Here is a 21,482-nt window from a genome sequence, read left to right on the forward strand (position 1 = left end):
GTGATTGAACGGATGAGGAGACAGAAGAGACACGGCAGAGGAAGTGGAGACAGAAACATGGAGGGAGTTGAGGTGCATTTGGCTTAGGATTTAAAGAAAACCATGTCTATAGAATCTCAAAATGTTCCAATAGTCTTGTCAGGTCCAAAACTCAACGGCTCATCAAGAGTGGAAAAAAACAGAATTTTCACATTTAAAAAGCTAGAATCAGAAATCTTTGACTCCTTAAATAATTACTCAAACCAATTCATCGGGTATCAAAATAGTTGGCGACTGATTTAATAGTTGAAATGTCATTAATTCATCTTAGGAGCTCTATCTGAAATAGGATATACATTTAAAAGGGTGGTCCCGTATTCTCATGACCCATAATATTAGGTGTCAAGCCGTTTCCATATGAGTTAATAAAGAGGTGCTTCCTGTCAGCGTCTCCTCTGTGGTTACCTCTGAAGCCACCTGACAGATCTGATTGTCGGATATCACACCTTGAGACAATTCACCTTCAATAATCCTACCCTGCCGGCCCTGAATAAGTAATGCTGCACATCCATATTCATCGACGTGCTGTTTCCTTTACAGGCTGTTTCATTCAAAGCTTACCACTGTGGGCGAGACAACTAGCTTCCATCTGGCTCTATTCTTTCTCTCCTCTCGGTCCTTTGATATGGATGCCAGCTCTTTTTCTTCCTCCTATGTTCTGTTGTCATACCTGAAGATTATTTTTGGATGGAGAGAATGAGGTGGAGGACCCTGTGTCCCAACCGCAGACACAGCTGGCAGCGCTCAGGTGGGTGCAGCTGGTTGGTGTCAGCGGTTCAAGTATTCACACTGGACAGAACTGGGTTGAGCTAAGGACTACAGCGGGTGGACAGAGGGGAGGGTGGTTGTTATTAGGATACACCTGTCCTTGGTTGTGTGTCAGTTCCGCTCCCTTATCTCTATATTTTCGCAAAAATGTAACATTGTGAGACTTGTATGGCAAAATGGAAGACGTACTAAATAACTGACTCCGTAACATTTTATTTTCAGATGTCTTCCTCATCCTCTGTTTCTACGACAGCTCAGCAAACTCACTGCAACAAAAAGAGACCACTGACTTCACAAAGAGTTAAAAGTGAAGGATTACTTACACTCAAAGGGATATTTCAAACAAATTAAAATCTCCTTCATGACAAACCTAGACAAAGCTTGAGCTAAGATTATTCTGTTTGATTATTCAAACTGTTTTACACTAATAAATGAAACCTGTTTTCCCACTAAAAAAGAGGGATGTCTAAAATGTATATACGTTTAAATCACAGGCAAATAAATGTCCTACGTTCTAAACTTCAGCTGGTTTGGAGCTAATGACAAAGATGAAAATTGTGTAAAATGGGACTATTTTTCTTAAAATGGTTACTTATTTCTTCTTGACTATAAAATAATACCTTTTATGTCTGCATGGTAAATACAAATCACAGACTGACCTGTACATAATGGTGGAGGTGCAGTTCTTGTCAAACTTCCTGAGCAACCACTCGAGCTGCTGCTGATCCAGAGGTATGTTCGCTGCCTGCATGCATGACAACATTATTTTCACTATACTCATCCATACAATAGTTAATATCTGAATACTAGTTAAATACTTTTCTTTGATAGATTGTTTGCTGTGAGAAAGTAAGCCTGACCTTCACAGCCTTTCTGAAGTCTGAGGTGGAGACGTTGGTTGTTCCTTCTTTATCCAAAGCTTCAAAGAAATCCATAATGCTCTCATTTCGCTCTGATAGGAATTTCTATTTAAGAATCCAAATTAAGTTTCAAGATTATACATTTAAAGAAAATATCTCTGGGACCTCTTTTAGGATGCTATTTGTGTAACATTATGAGCATAAACACTTGAATCCTAGTTATAACTATGAACCTATTTTCCCCCAGATTTCTCTTCTTTCCTGACCACTGACCCGTAAGATCTGGAGGGCAGATAGGTTCCTGGTGACGTAGCTCATGGCGCTGTGCCGAACATCCAGAGCAGGACGCTTCTGACGGGCTACTTCCAGCAGCTCCACAAACTCCTCATTCACAAACACCGTCTGCACAAACACGGTCAGAGCTTAGAAGAAGCTCTAAAGGCATTCAATACAAGATACATATTATTATTCATGTTCTGAGAGGAAATGTACAGCACTTACAGAAATATCAATCTCCTCCAAGGCTGATTTCATGTTTTTGACCGTTTTTAGCAGCGTGAGAGCTCCGATATTCGTCAGGGGGTTTTGTGAGAGCTTAACAAAACACAGACACACCAAACCTAACAGTTAGAGTGCCATGATGCTGCATAATAAATACCGCTGATCCAGGATCCACCTGCTCACCTTGAGGGTCCCGAGGGTGTCGTTGGTGATCAGACCCTGGCAGAGAAGTGTCACAGCCTGATCGTCCACATGGTTACCGCTGAGGTCCAGCAGCACCAGCGTCCGGTTGTTTTTCAGGGCCTGACCCAGTGACTCTGCCTCCATTTGGCCGAAAGCGTTCCACGACAGATCGAGCTGCTTCAGAGTCGAGTTTACCTGAGGAAAATGTGAGTGAAATGTCTGTGATAGGAAACAGAGCGTTATATATACACTATGCATTGTGAGTGTGTTGTTCTGGTCACCTTCAGCCCTGCACTAACAGCCATAGCACCCCCCAGACGAAGGGGGTTCCAGCTCAGGTTTAGGACTTCAATACCTACATTTGCAGCTTTATGAAAGGGGAAACAAATGTCAAAGTACAAAATACGTATCACAAATATTCATGAAGTTAAAAAAATATAAATATTTCATTTTTGCAATGACATCAATAAGCTGTAAAGTATATATCCTCAGTTTGTTTTGACTGCTAAATATATGTTAACATTTTTGAGGGTTTTTGGAATTGACTGTCACTGTAATGTAATTATTGCAATATAAGAATGGGCAGACAAATTGTTTGTTATATTAGTTTAATTCCTATTTCTGCCAGGCAAATCACAAACTGAAGGGGGAATACGGTATTTAAATATAATTGGTACGAAAATTAGTGTTCACATTATGTACAAGACATGGTTTTATCCATGTTTGAATAGGGAAAACATGCAAAAAAAAAGGTTTGATGAGTTACATCTATATTTATTGCAGGAAAAAGTTAAAATGATAAAAATGTGATTTGGAATTTATTTGTGATATCTGTATGAGTTTTGTAATTGAATGACGTGTTTATTTATATGACGTATTTGGCTTCTGCAGTGAAATTCTCCTAATACAGTCAGCCCTTGAGCAAGGCATCGGACATCCCCCTTCCCCCCCCCCACTCCCATTGCCTCCCGGGCGCTGTACAATAGCTGCCCACTTCTCCTAGTACTAGACTCCTGGTTAAAAGCAGAGAACAACTGTCACTGTGTGTGCTGTGTGCTCTGCATGTGTAACCATTAAAGAGGGTTTCATCCCTCCAATTCTATCCATCTAGAAATAAACTAGTGTACCTAACATATGGCCCAGGTGTTGTCCTCCTGTAAAACTGAACATGTTGTGGCTGAGGTCCAGCTCTGTGATCACATAGTCTCCCTAAAACGAAAGAGAATGTTGAGGATTAATGCAAATGTAGACCAGATACACTCTTGATTCATTCTATATATTCATAAAAAAATTGCAAAAATGTTTCAGATTCAATACTTTGTACTAACCTTTAAAGCATCAGCTAAATATTTTGCTGCAACATCATCAAAATCATTTCCTAGGGAAGAAAGGGACATTTATTTATGTATTAGTATAAAACGTATTTCCATTGTGTTACAGCGAGAGGTGTGCAAAGGACTCAATAACAACATCCTAAATGGTTAAAATACTTAGTTGGTTACCTGAAAGTTTGAGGGATTTGACACAGTAATTTTCTGACAGCATTTTGGAGATGGTGTACGCTCCTTCTTGGCCCAGCTGGTTGTTGGAAAGATTCTGATACAAAAAGATTTAAGAGATTAAACAAGCATTTGTGTATTATTAATATTTATTTTAAGAATGTGTCATTCCTCTTGCAGTTAAGAGCAGATGATTACCAGTACAGTTTTTCAGAACTGATTTTATTCAATAGTTATAGAATATTTACCAGACTTTGGATGGTGATGTTTGTTTGAAGCATCTCCGTCAGATAGCGCGTCCCCTCGGGCCCAAGTGAGTTTTCCTCCAGCTCAAGGTTGGTGATAGTATTGTCAGTCTGGAAAAACAATAAAATTACTGAAATAATGATTATTAGAATAGATCAAATAGAATCGGAGGGATGAAACCCTCTTTAATGGTCACACATGCAGAGCACACAGCACACACCGTGAAATTTGGCCTTTAAACATGATAATTAAAATATTTCATAACAGTAAATATAGTTAAAGGTAACAAAGCCACCCTACTTTCAGAACTATAGCCAGAGCTTTGGTGCCCAGAGGTCCTACACCATAGTGGTTTAGGTTGAGATTGGTGTCACCCAAGTTACGGAGAAAGGAGGATACAGGAACTGAGCCCGTCCTCTGACAGGCCTGCAGGTACAGCTCTGCACGGGACTGACTCTGCTTCTGATCGGTGGCACCTGGAAGGAACAACACAGGAGAACACAGGAAGAGAGAAGAGGTAAGGGCGTTGAAGATTATCCATGTTTATAAGACTTTATAGTCTTACAGTTTAGGTCACTTTAACCTACTGTCTGTTTCCAGATCAGTGTCCCACTCATCGCCACTGTTGCCCTCTTGACCCTGGCTTGGCTTCTCCTCATCTTCCACCTGATCCTGGCTTCCTGTGAGCAGGTCTGACTGATCAGATGGCTGCTGCTCTTCCTCTTCCTCAAACTGTTCCATTATCACACCACAAGTCCACCTAACCTGTAGGCTACCTGCACAACCTCTGAGGAGAAGAGGTGAGCTTTTGTTAAAATATTTTCTGTAGCAGTATAAACTGAACAAGTGAGGAAATACGGTATACAACAGATTCAACTCAATGTATACAGGAGTGCAAAGTTAATTTTTAGTTAACCTGTATTTGTTGAAGACCAAAAAAGGTCGTATCTAGCTAGCGTTAGCATTGATTAGCTTTTAGCTCTCATGTGTTTATCAGCTGTTTTCATTCATAAAAAGCGACGGTTAGAGCAGAAAAATACCAAATTAAACCTAATTTTGCAAAGTATTTAAAACAAACATTTGCTCCCTATTTGAAAGCCACGTAATATTGTATTAGTAAAGAACACTACTGCCTACCTGAACCAGTTTTGACACTTTTGAAAGTGAAGCCTCACCAAAATAAAGATGGTTTAACCGCAGGAAACCAACGGCTGTTGCCATGGAATTCATATTCTCAATGGAAATTCGATTGAAAATAAAGGTTTAAAGAAATATAATTTTAATATTATATTTACGTTAAGCCTCTCTGACAATATATCAGCCAATATTGTGAGTTGTCGGCTCTACTGCAAATATGCAGTTCATAAAACGTACCACTAGATGGAGCCGTTGACCGCATCTGAGCCGAGCCATGAACAGGCTATAGTTAATGCTGCAGCAGAAAAACGACACACATTTCACAATTCACTCTGTTTTAGGGTGTACTTTCTCCCAGCAAAAACGAGTATAAATGGTCCCAATTGCAAACCTTTTTTCTGCTGTTTTAAAATGTAGTGAAATAGAGATTATGCTGTCCTCCATCAGCAACAAATTGACTAGTCTTGAAATAACATTATAATATTAGTATACCATTCTACAAACAAATCAATGCTACCAAGTCTTCTATCAAAAACACAATTAAGAAAAGAGGTCAACGCATGTGAAGGTATTGAAGAAAGTGTCACAAATAATAATTCAAAAAATATTTACAATTAAAGGTGTTTCTTTATGCTTTAAAGAAAGTAATGTAAAGATGCATTCTAAAATATTGCAATAATGTGGTAATAACCATGCCTGTACTGGTAGAAATAAATTCATGACTGACCTTTACTGAGTTGCAAATTAAAGTAAAGCCCTGCGTTTGGCAATGTGCCTCAACCGAAGAAAACATGATTGCACAACCTTCGTCACTTGATAGTTTAAGTGTCATGATTGGGAGGAAGTAATAGCCTACAAGGATTTGAACTGAAATCTTGCATGTCTGATGGGGTAATTGCAAATAACAAGACATGCTCTTTCTTGTAGTTTAGAAAATAAAATTTAATCTATTCAGGGTAACAGAGTCATACATAGCAGATACAGGTCCATAACAGACATTGAAATACTGCTCAGCTGAAAAGAGTGCTGCTTGTTTTCACAGCTGTTAGACAGCGCAACATGACAGACAAAGACTGGAAAAGATTGAAAAGACAAATCACATCAAGTGATTAACAAGCATTTCATATATGTTTATGTATACAAAGCAGTATAAAACAAGTACATAATGGACAGACAACAAGTCCTAAAAACAAGGGTGTAAACATTTTGTGTATATGTGCTTTTTATGACGCCAGCGTCACCACAAATCGGATCAACCGGTAACTGCCATCGTCGAGGCAGGGTAAAGAAATCAACATTACAAAAAAAAAACTCTACTCTGTTTGGTGTACTTGTATTGAGTATTATGTCCTAAAAACTCTACACCTGTATATTTCCGATAGCATACAAAGGGAAGCTGCAAAAGCCTTTTTGGGTATCTGCATTCAAAAATGCCACACAATCTACTCAGGGCTTTTGTAACAGAGCACCATTTTGATATTAGTGTGATTCCTCGGCGTTGTTTCCAGTCGTACTCTTCTTTTTCCATTGGTCCCTTTTATGTAGAGATGGTTGAAGTAACATTAGGCACAGCGGGTGTCAACAACAACAGTTAATGTGGAGATGAAACTGGATATTTCCAGTCTTCCAATGGACAGAGCCAGCTCATGTAGCAGTACTAAGGAAGCCCTACAACCTCAGGTCTTTGGGCAGAGTCTCCAAAAGTCTTGGAGCTCAAGTGCTTGTTTAGATATTGCCAGTTATGTTTTTCATTTTAACTGGCTACCACCGTGGTGCTAGTTTGGGCGTCAGGGACTCCTGCGTCCCTGGTTTCCCGGTTTCACTTGGCGTCGGCGGACAGCTGCTCCAGAAAGGGGTTGGCCTCGCTCTCAGGAGTTTTGACGCTGTCGGTCCTCACAATGCAGGTGGGCCGGTGGAGATTGAGCATCACCATTAGCTGCTGCCTCTCCATACGGAGCTCCTCGATCTGGGCCTTCAGGTCAGAGTTCACCACCTCCAAACGCTCCGACTCCTGGACAAAGATGTTGAATTATGAGATACTACCAGACAAATACAATGTTCAGAGTACTTTCATCAGCTGTTCAGGTTAACTGAAACGTCCCCTATTATACTGTTTTTCATCAATATATTATAGGTATTAGATATACAAAACATGTCTCTGAAGTGTTTGGCTCGAAATACCAAACTGATCGTGCATTGAAGCATCCCATAATCCCCTCTGTTTCAGCCCTGTTTCAAAAGTGCTGATTCTCTGTCTGTTACTTTAGATGAAAATAAGGTGCCACTCCCCACGCCCCTCTGAGAGATATTTGGTTAAAAAGAACACAATGGTGCTCTAGGAGGAGATTCAGGTGATAAGGTGGGCGGGTGTTACCTTGGTTGGTTATTGGCTAATGGTTACACAAGCCAAAAAATCGTTATGACATCATAAAGTGGCCAAAATCTGATCAGCTCATTTTTTTATATAAATGGATCAGGAAAAAAAGTGAGCCAATATTTTGTCCTGAAACTTTCAGAGTCTCTTTCCACAGAGGGGACACATGTTTATGTATAAAAGACATGAAAAAGTGGATTTTGCATAATAGGTCCCCTTTAAGTCACGTTCTTGGCTTCCATTCTTAACCTCTCTGCAATGCTGTGTCATGAACTCACCCTTTGAAGGAAGTCAGTCCGTTCCTTCTTTTTGTTTCGGCATCGCGCGGCTGCTACTTTGTTTTTGTCTCGTCTCCGCTTCCTCCTATCATCATCTTCATCCATCTGCAAACAAACATTTTATCAATAAACCTACAACCAATAGTGTTAATTGCCTCACCAAAACAACATGCATGTTGTGCAACCTCTATAGTAAATATTGTTGAGCACTGGAGGGGGAAAAATTCAACATACAAAATTAACAAGCCAAAGTATACTGTATTTTCAGTTTACCATACTATGTTTACTGACCATCAACATTAATATAGTAATCTGCATAGAAATATTTGTATTGTCATCACACTCTATCCTCAAACAAGCTCAGATCAATGCACCTACAACTACTGACAATAACATTTTATGGATAGAATATATATTTTATACCAACATACTGTATATATTAAGCCTACTGTCAGGACATTAACTGGTACCAGAATATTAAGTATTTCCGTAATTATAAACCTCTCTTTTTATATTCTTTCCATTATTTTATTTTAATGAACAGAAATCTTGAATTGCTTGCGTTTGATTAATTTAAGAATGATTACATTATTTTCAACAACTGTAAACTTAAAGTGGACCTATCATGCTATATTTGAATAATATAGTGTAGGACCATACCTATATAAGGCATATTTATACTTTTTTTTTTTTTCAAAATACCAAACAGATCATGCATTTTAGCCATGCCTCATTTCGCTCAATTTGACATTTTTTAGATCTGTTTTAGCAAGGGTTGATTCTGTGAGCAACAGCACCATCTAGAGGGCAATGCTGTGGTTGTCTCCTCCTGATTCGTGGAGTTGGCCCAATAGCCGTAGCGCCACTGTCCTGACGTCAGGACAGTGTTCAAATCTGGATCAGTTTTTATCAGATCCGTTGCAGCCCCTTTTTTAGAGATTTGGGTATGGAGGAAAATAGAGAGGGTTGTGTTTTCTGACACTTGGTGAGTTCCCTGGAACACCGGGGACACATATTCATGTATAAAAGACGTACAAAAGTGCATTTTGCATGATAGGTCCCCTTTAAGTATATTTGACAGATTATGATAACAACTGCCTTAATGGATGACTTTAAAACATCCTGAGTCTAAAACCCTCCTTCTTCTTCTCTACTGTCTGACTCGATGTACATCTTTCACCTCCTGCTGCACTAGCTCTCCTTTCTCCCCCTCCTCACCTCTGTCTTGATGGCCAGCGGCCTCTTCCCCAGCCGCCCCAGGAAGTGCAGCGGGGACAGCATGGTGCCCAGCTGGCGGAAGTCGGCTAGCTTGAGTTGATCAGTGAGTGTGGTGGCCGAGATGCCCGCCAGCGGGCCCAGGCAGGGCAGGGAGCCCGCCGCCATCGAAGGGTCAGGTATCTGTCCTGGCATCATGTCCGACCCGGCCACCACCGCCGCTACGGGAGAGAGAAGAGAGGGAGGGAACGATTAGGACGAGAGAAGTAAGCCTTAAAGGCAGTTGTTGACAATACAAATTACCCCTTTTTGTATACGCAGTGGAAAGCATGTACAGACATGTTTTAAATGTTCTACTTCTTATTGCCTTAAGTTCATAGTACAGATCATTTTTGGGATATTGAAGAGGAATATTGTATTACCCATTTGTGTTTCTGCTATGGTCGTGAGCCATACGTTTATACCCAGTTCCCTTTATCAAATTGCCCTCTGTTATCTTTACTGTGATCTTGTAGTATTAGCATTCCATCCAAAACAAGTTTCATTTACTGTCTCTCCTTGTCATCGAACATTTGATACAGTAGATACGGGTTGCTGTTTCCAGGAATGCACTCAAACGATGACAGCTTTGACAGCTGTGTTATCTTCTTAGTCAGCAGTCGATGAAAAAACAAACTCCAGACCATCGGCAGCTTCACACTCATCTCTGTAGTTTCACACGCAGAGGGAAGCCGTCTGTATAAACGCATAAATACAGGACCATCTACACTTATGCAACTAATAATTAACCGAGTGGCTTTCGTCTTGAATGTTTCGTTTCGCAAGAGGGGATTCAAAGGATATCAAAAGCACTGGGGTAACGCTCATGCATTCCTAAACACTTTCAACAATTTTGGGTCGTTTTAAGGGGGTTGACCACAGCCCTTTTTAATGTAATCAGGGAGGAATGAGGGAAAGAGGGGAGAAAGAGGAGAACTTGTGCAGGCTTAAAGGAAGTGGCTGGAGAATTAAGACGTCTCTCTAATTACTGTAAGACCAAGAGTTGGAAAACTTCTGATGGCCAAATAAAAAACAAATGTTACAGATGCGAGCAGTGAAACATGAGCCGACTGTACCCAGCCCATCCCTGCAATCTCTGAGGAGACCAGAGGATTTTAGAAAAGTCTGACAAGAAACACTCTTACTGTTCAGTAGTTATAAAGGAAAAAAGTACAAAATATCTGTGAAGATGAGGAATGGTGGCAAACATTAAGCTGCTATTTATCATATTCTGATGATGAAATGATACTTTTGTGGAACAATTTTGCAAATAAAAACCACTCATACTTCAATTACTTTGGCATGCTGACAAAATGGCAGCTGGGATTACCCGCCGAACCTAAAGCAACGAGGTGTTTTTTAAAGATGAATGTTATCAGTGTGACTTCTACTAACAGCTTGATTCACATTTGCCTGCAGAGTATGAATCTGAACCTCTACATGTTGGGCACAAACCGAACAAAGCTCCTCTCATATGGAACCAACAAAGACGAGTATTGTGGGGCGCTGCGGAAACAGCTGACTCTGCTGGTGGGTGACTAGCTGACAGGCCCACTGTATTGTAAGTCAAACCAAGTTTTTCTTTCTTTGCTACTTTTTTTTTTTGCAGGGCTGAAAGACTCGCTCTAATACAAAAGTCATAGAGGAGGGTAGTGAACAAAAAAACCAGGTTATGTAACTCTATTCTAATGTACTCCACCCTGGTTATGGGCTGGTCTCAAAGTGTTTTTACAGTTGGAGTTAACTGTCGAGCATGGCTGAAACCAAATCAGCCCACTGTTAGAGAGAGGGATTCAATCCTGAAGCACAAAAGTGTTCTGTCACACAATACTTTAAATGTATTTTTCTTTCTTTCTCGTCAAAATCGTAACTAGTTAACAATCAGTAGGCACAAAGTGATGGGTATTGTTGGTGGGAGATTCCTGTAGCATCTAAAGCCTTCATTAGTACCTCAAACATTAAGTATTGCAGTACATGGACGGTCAAAAGTCACATGTCAACACTATTTTGACCCGTTCTCCACCACCTCCAGTCTGCATGATTTATTCACTCCAAGGACAAGTTGGTGTGTGGAGCCAGTGTCCAATGAGCCATTTTATTATTTAAATCCTGACTGCCCCCACCCTCCCTCCCTCTCTCCCTCTGTATGTATACTCCCATTTACACTGCACTTGGCAGCAGCCTGTTGTTTTTGCTGGAGAGGAAAAGAACAAGACAGCCCTGGTAAAAAATCTCTCTCAGACAGAATTCCCTCTCTTTTAAACTCCCGGGAGAGGTGGAGGACTGGAAGGTGCCAAGGCCTTTCTGCAGAGAGGCTGTCTAAGAACAAGACAAACCATATAAGAGCTAATGCACGGGTGAATGAAAGAGAAAGAACTCTTCATGGGCTGAATTGACTTCATTTACTATGAATTGTTTGGTCCATCAGATTTGATGACTTGTGACAAAAGAGTAAGCCCGGCTTCTTTCTTACATTGCTCATTGCTGACCAATAACTGTGGTGGAATTCAAAAGATGCAATGCAAACAAAGTAACCCCTGGGCCGGGAGAACAGCCACAGGAACTGAAGCGCCCATTAGGAATGACAGCAAATCGCTTTCAGAGCCAAAATAGAGATCAATATCCAAGTTGGCCAGACACTCAGGACTGGTTAACAAACTCAGTTTGGGTTCTGTCCCAGACAAAAAAAAATTTCAATGGAATTCACACTAAAAGAATAAGGAATAATCATGTATTATGTCTATCAGACCAGCTCATATACAGTACATTGTAATGCAAGCCTTCTCAGTCAGACATATTGCAAGGAAAGCCCCTAGTCAATGCTGTGGCTTGTTGAAGCATGCAGCGGAGACCAGACCTCCACACACACAAACACTCATACTTCAGTATTAAATACATAAACCTCATATTTGTCTGCATGACATCAGATCACACAGAAACCCTGAGGGGTGGTTTTTCCAGCGGCCTCCGAAACAAAGGTGATTTGATGTCTGATGCAAGATACCTTTTAATTATGAGACATAAAAGTGACTAACACACCAATCCAGGCAATTCATGAAACTGTTGTAAACTCACACAGACTCTGTTATAACAGTTTGTTCATATGTTAAAGCTGTTCCGTCTCTTTCAACCTGCCTTCAAGTGTCTCAAAATCCCCCTTGCAAATTCAACAGCCCGCCAAGCCTCGAGACATGAAACCCTTAAGAAGTCTCATCGCTACACGGGGAACATTCGCTGATGCATGTCTTGCACTGCGTAATTATGTCAAAAAGCATGAGTCAAAGTGAATTTTACATTTTTCAGAAGATGGGTGTTTTTCTCTTCTTTTTTTTTGCTGTCCGCTGCATGCAGCTGAGGATTAGTGGTCAGCGTTTGATGATGCAACGCCATTACTATGCTTTTGCAGTCGAGCAGAAAAGCCAGTGCTACAGCTTTTAGGCCCACACTGGCCTCAAACAAAGACACCTACACAGCCCGGCACCGAGAGGAGACGAGCTGAAGCCAAGGGCGGGGAGCGGAAATGTCATGTATTAGTTATGAAATATAGGAACGTACACAACGAGAGTTCTGGCTTCGATCCAAAACTAATTTAACTGCATGTGAGCCGCAGATAGCTGGAGGTGTGTGTGAGGGTCCCTATATGTAAGCATGTCCTATACTGTGTCTACAATCTGCTGCTTTCTCTGCTCACACACTCGATCTGTCTTCAACTCCACCAAATGTGTCCATTTCCGGAGTCTTTCCTGAGAGCAATTAGCAGTGCTGAGGAATTTAGTCCTTTACCAATAGCTAGCAGCACGACTGGAGGCCCCATTATCCTCGTCCCCTATAGAGACGGTGAAGGAGAGGGGTGGGGGGGTTACAGAGGGGTTTCAAAGGTTACTCATTACCTTTATATACTGCTGCTTTTTAAATAAGAAGCCCACTAACAGCTAACCTCTACCAGCACAGTCATGTTGGTGACTGAAAGCAGGGGTTGAAGGTATTTGCTCGCTAATTTATCTTTTCCTGAGACACAAAATGAAATCCTTCTGCTGCCAGACTACTTAACTTTAACTTGCTTTACGGGAAATACATGCAACCTTCCAAGATTCTATTTGAACAGTTTTTTCTGTCAGCTCACTTTATTAAAGTCTAATTTTGGACTAATAAGGCATTGAATGGCGCACATACCACCAACATCTTGCAAAACTCTTGCAAACAACTTCCCCAGCCCTCGACGCCACACGAGCGCTGAAAGTGAACAATGAGCGCAAAGGCTCGGGCCAAGGCATGCTCTCTAAATCTGTGGCCAAGGTCTGAGCGATCATCATTATCGTCTGCACTCAGTCAGGCTGTGTGTTGAGTTACAGCCTTTCGCAATCCTCAGAGGAAACCAGGGAATTTGGCACCGACTTTCCTCGAGGACGGGACAGTCCAAATATACAGTATCTACATTCCTCCATCCCCTCATTATATTTTCATTGGAGGGACAAGACACAGGCGCTCCGTAATAACGCCTGTTGTTCTCATTGTGCCGAGGTCATCTCTGGTCATTAAACTCCGAGGTGACGGCGTGTGGGAGTGGAAGTGATTATCACAACAGAAAATAGGATCCCTTTTTCATTTGAGCTTTTATTTATTTTCAGTCTTCCAGGCTAAAGATTGAACCTTCCTATAGCAATTCAACACAATGATGAACATTTAACCTTGTGCAAAATTGTGAATGATGATGAGAAGATCAATGGTAATGATGGAGCTTCATTTCGCCCCTCACATTTACAGTGCATGCAGAGGTTATAAATGAAAAAGCACAAGACCAGGTAGTTTAGCTTTTGCATTTAATTGTAGACTGCAGCCTTATAATGAAAACAATATTCCAGTCAAATGGAAACACAAAGCACCTGCAGATATGGACAAGGACATGAGGACTGTGGCTGCCTTCATTCGAACATTACTATGTGATCTTTGGCTGGATTCCTGCTCGGCCTGCTTCATGCCATGCAAACAGTCACACATCTATATTCTGCATCTGGGTGGTCCTGGTTGAATTATTATATTGTTGCTATTTTTCTCCATGCTGTAAATCAGGATTAGACTTTGCATGGCACTGAGCTTTGGCTTGGCTCAGACATGGATTAAATGAATCAAAATACAAAAAAGCAGACAAAAGCCAGTTCAAACGTATGGATTTTGCGTCAATGACAAATCCAAGGCAAGTTATGTGTAATCCCTGACAATAAGATATTGGTCAAGAAAATCAGACTTAATACAGCCTGTTGAAGCAATCACCGTCATTATGTAACATGTGGTTATCACTTTAATGCCGCTTCATGTTTTTTCCTCCGATATTTCCTCATCTGCCGCACGTCAAGCACACGCCTGCTCTGACAGAACAAGCCCCAGTGTCTTCAATGAGATTTGCAAAGCTTTTGTTCATCCCTGAGGCTGCAAGCCAAAACGTCAATGTTTAGGTCGACATCTTGAGTCTGGACTGCAAAAGGAGATAGCTGACTTCAAGTCCAAAATAATTTCAAGGAAACGGAAACCCTAACTATTTAAATGAGCCTTTCACTGTGCTCTTTTCTTTAAAACAACACTGGCTTTAATGTCTCTCGGCTACACCTTTGGACATTTGGGTGTTTGCTTCCATAGTGCACATCTAGCCTGACACTGTTTTTACAGACCATGTGGAAAGGCTTATGGAGACTACAATGTGATACTGATAATGTGATACAGTGAATAGCTGCACCCCCCCCCAGCATTAGTATTAGTATCATTGAGCCTGGCTGTTGCATAGTTGGCTCTCTCGCCTGCAATGCGTCTGCTGTCTGTTCAGTGTACTGGGGTGCAGCTCGGCAATTCCAGCTCTCCAGAGACGCACTGGAAGGCATTTCTACTTAAAATAAACCCTGTGCGCCCACGTCCAGTCTCTCAGCCCTGTCGGCCCCGCGCTGCTTGTCGGCTCGCCAGCCCTTCCCCATTAATCCACTGACTGCAGCGTTCCATTTATGCAGAGACCATCGTATGCATGTGCCCGGGCAGGCGCTGGGACATTTAAACCCTCTGCAACACACTCTCCTTCACTTCATAGATAAAGACACCAATGAACCACATAAATAAAGAACATACAAATAGTTTCCCCTGCATGGCATGTTGTTGTATGAGCGTGCACAACACCAGCTGGAGAGCATGCACTTGCTCCATAGGAAAACATTGAACCTATGAACTTGCAAGTCACAAACCCACACGCACGCACATGATCCGCCCCCACCATCATATTTCCCATTCCATGATTGGCCTTTAACCCTCAGGCCAACAAGGGCAGATATCTAACGCTACCTCTGGTCTGGATAGAGTTACTGATACACAGTCAAGTGTAAATCTTTTAAAAGACCATCATGTAGACAAGAGGACAATATTTACCGGCTCATCACAACAACAACAGTGAGAAAAGGATTGATGTGGTGATATAGGAGAAGAGTAATACTGGATTCTGAGAGATCACTCACACACACAGTTTCCCTTATCCAGTGCAGTAAAACATAAAAAGCATGTGCACTACGATCGGCCAAAACAAAGATTACAAATCAGAGCTCAGATTCTTTGCTTTACTCACATGCTGCCAGATAAACCTCACACTTCATTTACATTACTTATGTTCCAAGGAGAAACAGATTTGCCAAGAAGATTTTTTTCTGTTCAGAAGTAAAAACTCAAGAGAGCATCCCTGAATAATTGTATCTTAAACTATTCTGAAGGCTTGGTACTTACTCAGAGAAAACTTGTCAGTCGTCTTCTGTCAATGATGCAACTGTGTTTGGACGCTGTAGAGAGGTAATAAGATATGAATAAGTGTGAGTACTGTTTTAAGAGCAGTACAAAAACTATTTTCACAACTGATTAATAGTATTAGTGAATTATCGAGCAACAGTGCTAAACATCCTCTTTTTCCTGTTTCTTAAATGTGAGGATTTTCTACCTTTTCCTATGTTATGTCATAGTAAATGTACTCTCTCTGTGGTTGATCTGATCTGACCTTAGGCACTGGAAAACTGAATAATCATTAGTTAAAAAAAATGATGCATAATACAATTGATAATTTCCTTGAAGCCCTTTTTATTATTTCCCAGTCCATACCAGCAGAGACTCACTGGCAAATCTGGTATTATTAGCTTATGCATCTTGCAGCTGCATGCAAAGTGTTGACTCTCCAGTGTAGTTAGAAAAAAGGTAAATGAACAGTACGTGCTAGCCGATTATAGTGTTACAGCATAAAATGCACATGGCATGAAAAATACAGCATTAAAACAATTGAATATGCATATTTCTTCAATGTAAAGGTATAAACGCGTGCAGACTCCGTGCAGTTTGGTGCAGCAGACTAGCTTAGCTTGCAGTTACGTAGAAACCCCACAGTGTGTGTAGCGTTACATAATCGTCTTCACAAGGCTAACCGACACTTCTCCTGTTTAGCAACACTGACATTAAAACTGCCCTGATGAAAATACCTCCAGTTCGTCCCAAGCTGGTGTTTAATTTAGCAAACATGTCTGCAAATAACGAGCTGCAAAGCGACTGTTGCTACAACAGTGATAACTACAACCTATTAGCAACAAAAAAGACTTCTGCGGTAACACCACGGAAAACTTTAAAACTATTTAAACTGGGGGTTTTTTATTGCAGAAATAAGTCAATATACATCCTCTTAAAAAATATTAATATTTCATATTAAAAAGCATACATGTCACAAACCATATCCAGCGTGTCTCTAACAACGTGGTGGGAAAAGTGTAGAAAATATGCAATAATGTCAAGCCTGGACCAACATTTAGCTAACTATTAGCACTAAAACAAGAAGGGGATAAAACAATAGCGATGGCACTCAGTCTTACCTGGTGTGCGTCCAAAAATCCGCAGTAATATTGGGACGGTGTTGGGATTCGGATGCAGGTTTTGGGACTAAAGGGGGCCGTTGCATCAGCCCGTTTAAGTACTGTGTGATCTTGTCTGAGGGCTCAGGAATGCGGAACTGCTGTCCCAGACGTAAGCATGGATGAAAATAATGTAAGAGGAGGTTTGTTTGCTCCACCCCTAGCAACCAAATAACACACACAGACTGCAGGAGAGGAAACTTTCAGATAGAGAGGCAGACAGGGAGAGTGAATGCACGCCTCCAGCCATAAAACCAGTCACTAATAAAGCTATGCTGTAAACATAAATACACTCATGTTAGCTGCAGGTGTTTTATTATTTGGGTTAAACTCTAGAGCTAACATCACCATGCTTCATAGATATGTAAGGAAACTTATTTACAGTGCTGGAAAGTAAATGTACTGAAGTACATGGACACCACAGGTGTCCAAACTATGGCACGGGAGCCAAATGCGGCCTGATGTCCATAAAAGTCTAATGGGATTGGACTACGGCCCACACCTGAAACTTGTGCTTTTCTTATATTGTACGTCTTAAATATATATGTAGACATACATTACACAGTAGTATTCATGTGTTAGTAGGCCCTTTCCAAGCCATCTAAAATATATTCTGTCAATTAAAGTTGACATTTTTTTCTAACAAATCTTAGTTGATAAAAATGACAAGCTTGAAATATACCTTCATATTTCCCCTTATTATAATCAATCTGATGCTTCTGTTTCAAGGAATGAGCTGCCAATACTTTGGTTACAAAATAAATGAAACCCTATAGAGAACTGGGATGTAGGCTGTATGTAAGTATATTCAAGTTTGAAGCATAATTGACCCACATTTGATTGATTTTGCTAACTTATAACATAAAGGTGGGGTATGTAATTTTGGAGAAACCAGCTCGAGTGCGCTAGAATTTGAAAATACACAACCGGAAAAAATCTGCCACTTCCTTACAGAGCCCCTCCTCCAACACACACGAACGCGTACATGACCAATGAGGGCACGAGATAAGTTTGTGCACGAGATGGAAGGCTGACAGGCAGGTAGGCCATCCAGTTATCTGACCCGGGCCGGCTAAAATGATTGGTCGTGCTTTTTACAGCGCTACGGCTTCCACAGATGAAATTGTTTTATGTATTTATTGTCAACAAAAAGTGTTTCTGAAATAAATTACATACCCCACCTTTAACTTAACACATGAAGCAATATACCTCTACTCGAGTGAGTGGCCCAGCACTTCGTATATTTTTCTGTATGTGGCCCTCAGTGAAAAAAGGTGTGGCTGTCCCTGCCCTGTATTAAACTATCTACTCCGCTACATTTCAGAGGCACATATTCTACTTTTTAAGTTTCTTTGTAGATCCATAAATTATAAAAATAGAATCAACATAAGCAGATATGGCATATTACACAGTGGCACAGTTGCCCAATAACCCAAAACAGGTCTCAGTGGACTTTACAGAAACAAACAACAGCATTGTAAACAAAACAGGAAAATAATGAAAAGACAAGATAGAGTATAACATGTAAATATAATGAAATAAGATAAAAGGAAAAACAATAGAAATACAATAAAATGTAGGAACCAGGAAGACGTACATAGGGAATAATCTAAAACCAGCTCTAACTAAAGGCTTTGTTAAAACAGGAAGTTTACCTTTGTGGATCCATGGAGGTAATTTGCAAACTAGGAGTGTATGCTATAAATAAAAAACAGCTGCAATATTTAAGTGATGAATGGACTAATGCATCATTATAATTATATACTATATGGCATTCTTAAATGAGCCATTCTGCATAATGAGTACTTGTGTCACAGTATATTTTACAGTGAGATCAACAGGATTTTGAGCAACAAAAGTATTTATTTTTCTTTCTAATACAGTATGTCTTTGAGATTATTTAAACATGTGTAAGGATGTGGCTTTGTTCCCGATAACTTTCAGAAGTTGTTAAATGACTGCGTTACCCCAAAATAGGGAAATTAGCCATTAAGCTCTTACAGGGAAATGAGAGTTATCAACAACCCAAAATTACTCTTTTAAGTACTCAACAAAAAGTTTCAGTCTACAAATGACAAACACAAACCAATTTAAGACCTTTAAGAAGTCAATATACATTTTTATGTGATGAATTTTTTTGGAAGAGCATAGTCATCACTTCCTGTTATATCCCTGTTAACTATTAACATTCAATCTGGTAAACAGAACTTAACTGTGATTGTTCATGCAAAGGCAAAAATGAAAGTATTTCACCTTGTTTGTCATTCTGTACCCGGAAGTTATTATGCTTTCAACGTTGCATTTGGACTTTTGAGTAGATTTATTGTGCGTTATAAGACTGAAAGGGAAACACACTATTACTTTTCTCAGACAAATTCACAGAGAGCAGAACTCTTATTATTTCAGGTGCAGGAAGTTTAATGCCTAAGTAATGCAGTAAATCTTGAAGAGTTTTTGCTCATGTAGCTTTAGCTGCTGGAATCCATTTTTATTTTCTCAACTTAATAAAGCGGTTACTTGATTCATAACACACACTAAACACACATACACAAAAGAATGGCTTCTAAAGGAGAAACTTCAGAAAGTTCCAGAAATCTGAAACTGAACATCTCCCTCTGCTGCTTCCCTCTAGTGTGGCCTGTTGTCACTACATCCTGCTGCTCTGCCTTTATTGAACTAAAATGTGTCTGTTTGTAGCACATTATGGAGACATGAAGTTATACTCTTCAAGCACTAAAAGAAAAAACCTCTGAAAAACAATTCCTAATTGATTTTGGCTATTTCTCTTGCTAATTTTCTATTTGAATGTTGAAAGTTCTGCACATAGATGTATTTTTCAATATAGCCATCTTTATATAGCTGTATAAATGGTGCCATATAAAATATACATGCATTACTTTACAAATATCAAAGTCACATCTGAACTGCATTTAAATTTCAGAGAAAAATAAAAGTTGTATCCTCCAGCTGCCTGAGGAAAATTGTGTTTTAGTATCATTTAAATACAAAACAACCCATTCATCCTGTGCACCTTTGATTAAGTCTCAGGTTTGGATTCATTACTATTATCAAAGGAGAGATTTGTTTTTTGCACGCTGCCATCTCAACTGTTCCACCGAGAACAAGCCTCTGAGTTATTAGAGGCTCGCCGAAATACCCCACTCTGTTCCTTTTTTTAGATTCTAATTTGGTTCTGCTGTGATTTATGTCTCGCATCTGAGGGGAGGTCGGGGGGGCCTGTGCGTCACCGTCACTTTACATGGATGACAAACTCTAAAGGGGGGGCATTTGGGGTTAATAAAGCAGAACTGAGCCGAAAAGCAGACATATTTCATAAAACAGGAGGGTCCCTTAAAATGTGCATCTGTAGACAGTTTCGAGGTTTCCTGTCGCAGGTGTAGACTTTCAGCTGAATTCCTCGGGCCTGCAGGAGGGCAGCCAGAGATGTCACTCAGTACATGAACACACATGGTGCTGCCCTGTTTGGCACTTTAAGCCTTTAAGAGGGGAATGGTCCCTGCCAAGAACAATAAGCTTTGATAATGACAAACTGAACAAATATACCAGTCAGGATATGCAGACCAAGTATGCAGAGCACGTTAATTTGTCCCACAAACGTTTTTAAAGAGCATCTATAAAGTTGTAGAAAGGCTTACTTGCTGCATGTCAATTTATATTGGTGGTTAAAAGTATAAATATAACTTTATCTGTGCTTAAGTCAATGCAACCCAAATCTACTAATGGCAAGACACGTGAATAAAAGTGTACTTAATGGAAAGAAATACAGCAAAAGTTCATATAAAGTAAGACATATTTTTTAAACTGATGGACCCTCTAAATACTTATCATACATTAACAAAGTGATGAAGTGCTAAACTGCTTTTATTCTAATAATGTCCAAAATTAACCCTTATTTTTAGCTATTTTTATTTATTGATTGACTTCATTGCATTTCTTGCTTCTTTTTGAGATTTTTTTTATATTGCATTTATTTTTTAAGAGACCCTTTTTGACTACACATGATGCCATGATTAATTGTAATGTTTGTTTAGCAATATGTTATGAGTTATTTTTCATTTTTATGTGTAAAAACTTTGAATAAACATTTAGTTTTTGTCTGTTCTGATCATCCAGAAAGCCTTTGCATTCAAACATAATCTTCTTTGCACTTTCCTTCAGCTGCCTGAATGATGAAAGGCGACGGAGAGCAGTTTGTGGTTTTGCAGCTTTGCCAAACTGTTGCAGAGTTCTTACTGCGTGGGCGTCTGAAGGCAAGGTAAAAACAATGAAACAGCTTTTTAACTTATTTCTTATAACTAAGAAATGTGTGTTTCTGTCTCTCTAACGTTTTATGACAGGTATTTACACACACACGTTTTGTCATTTTGTATGCATAAACACCAGCATATCCTTAACATGTTATAGTCCTC

At 40.1% G+C, this 21,482-nt stretch overlaps 2 protein-coding genes across 3 annotated transcripts; both read right to left on the bottom strand.

Annotated features, from left to right (window-relative positions):
• Nucleotides 1-1,038: 1,038 nt before the first annotated feature.
• LOC117492781 (leucine-rich repeat-containing protein 74A-like) lies at nt 1,039-4,837 on the bottom strand. The gene is made up of 13 exons (XM_034143173.1): nt 4,684-4,837; nt 4,397-4,572; nt 4,099-4,206; nt 3,854-3,947; nt 3,680-3,729; nt 3,479-3,560; nt 2,633-2,718; nt 2,352-2,546; nt 2,169-2,261; nt 1,941-2,069; nt 1,668-1,772; nt 1,467-1,552; nt 1,039-1,069 (listed from the first exon to the last, which is right to left on the bottom strand). Exons 1-13 carry the CDS (start codon nt 4,835-4,837, stop codon nt 1,039-1,041), a joined length of 1,389 nt encoding a protein of 462 aa, XP_033999064.1.
• Nucleotides 4,838-6,157: 1,320 nt separating this feature from the next.
• LOC117492168 (jun dimerization protein 2-like) lies at nt 6,158-17,142 on the bottom strand. Of its 2 annotated transcripts, XM_034142283.1 has the most exons (5): nt 17,014-17,142; nt 15,893-15,945; nt 9,104-9,321; nt 7,886-7,990; nt 6,158-7,244 (listed from the first exon to the last, which is right to left on the bottom strand). In XM_034142283.1, exons 3-5 carry the CDS (start codon nt 9,296-9,298, stop codon nt 7,053-7,055), a joined length of 492 nt encoding a protein of 163 aa, XP_033998174.1. In that variant the 5' UTR covers nt 9,299-9,321; nt 15,893-15,945; nt 17,014-17,142; the 3' UTR covers nt 6,158-7,052. The 2 variants fall into 2 exon arrangements, with proteins under 2 accessions (XP_033998174.1, XP_033998175.1); XM_034142284.1 differs by lacking the exon at nt 15,893-15,945.
• Between the last annotated feature and the right edge of the window lie 4,340 nt (nt 17,143-21,482).

This window comes from Trematomus bernacchii, unplaced genomic scaffold (assembly GCF_902827165.1).
Source record: "Trematomus bernacchii unplaced genomic scaffold, fTreBer1.1, whole genome shotgun sequence".
NCBI classification, from domain to species: Eukaryota; Metazoa; Chordata; class Actinopteri; order Perciformes; family Nototheniidae; genus Trematomus; species Trematomus bernacchii.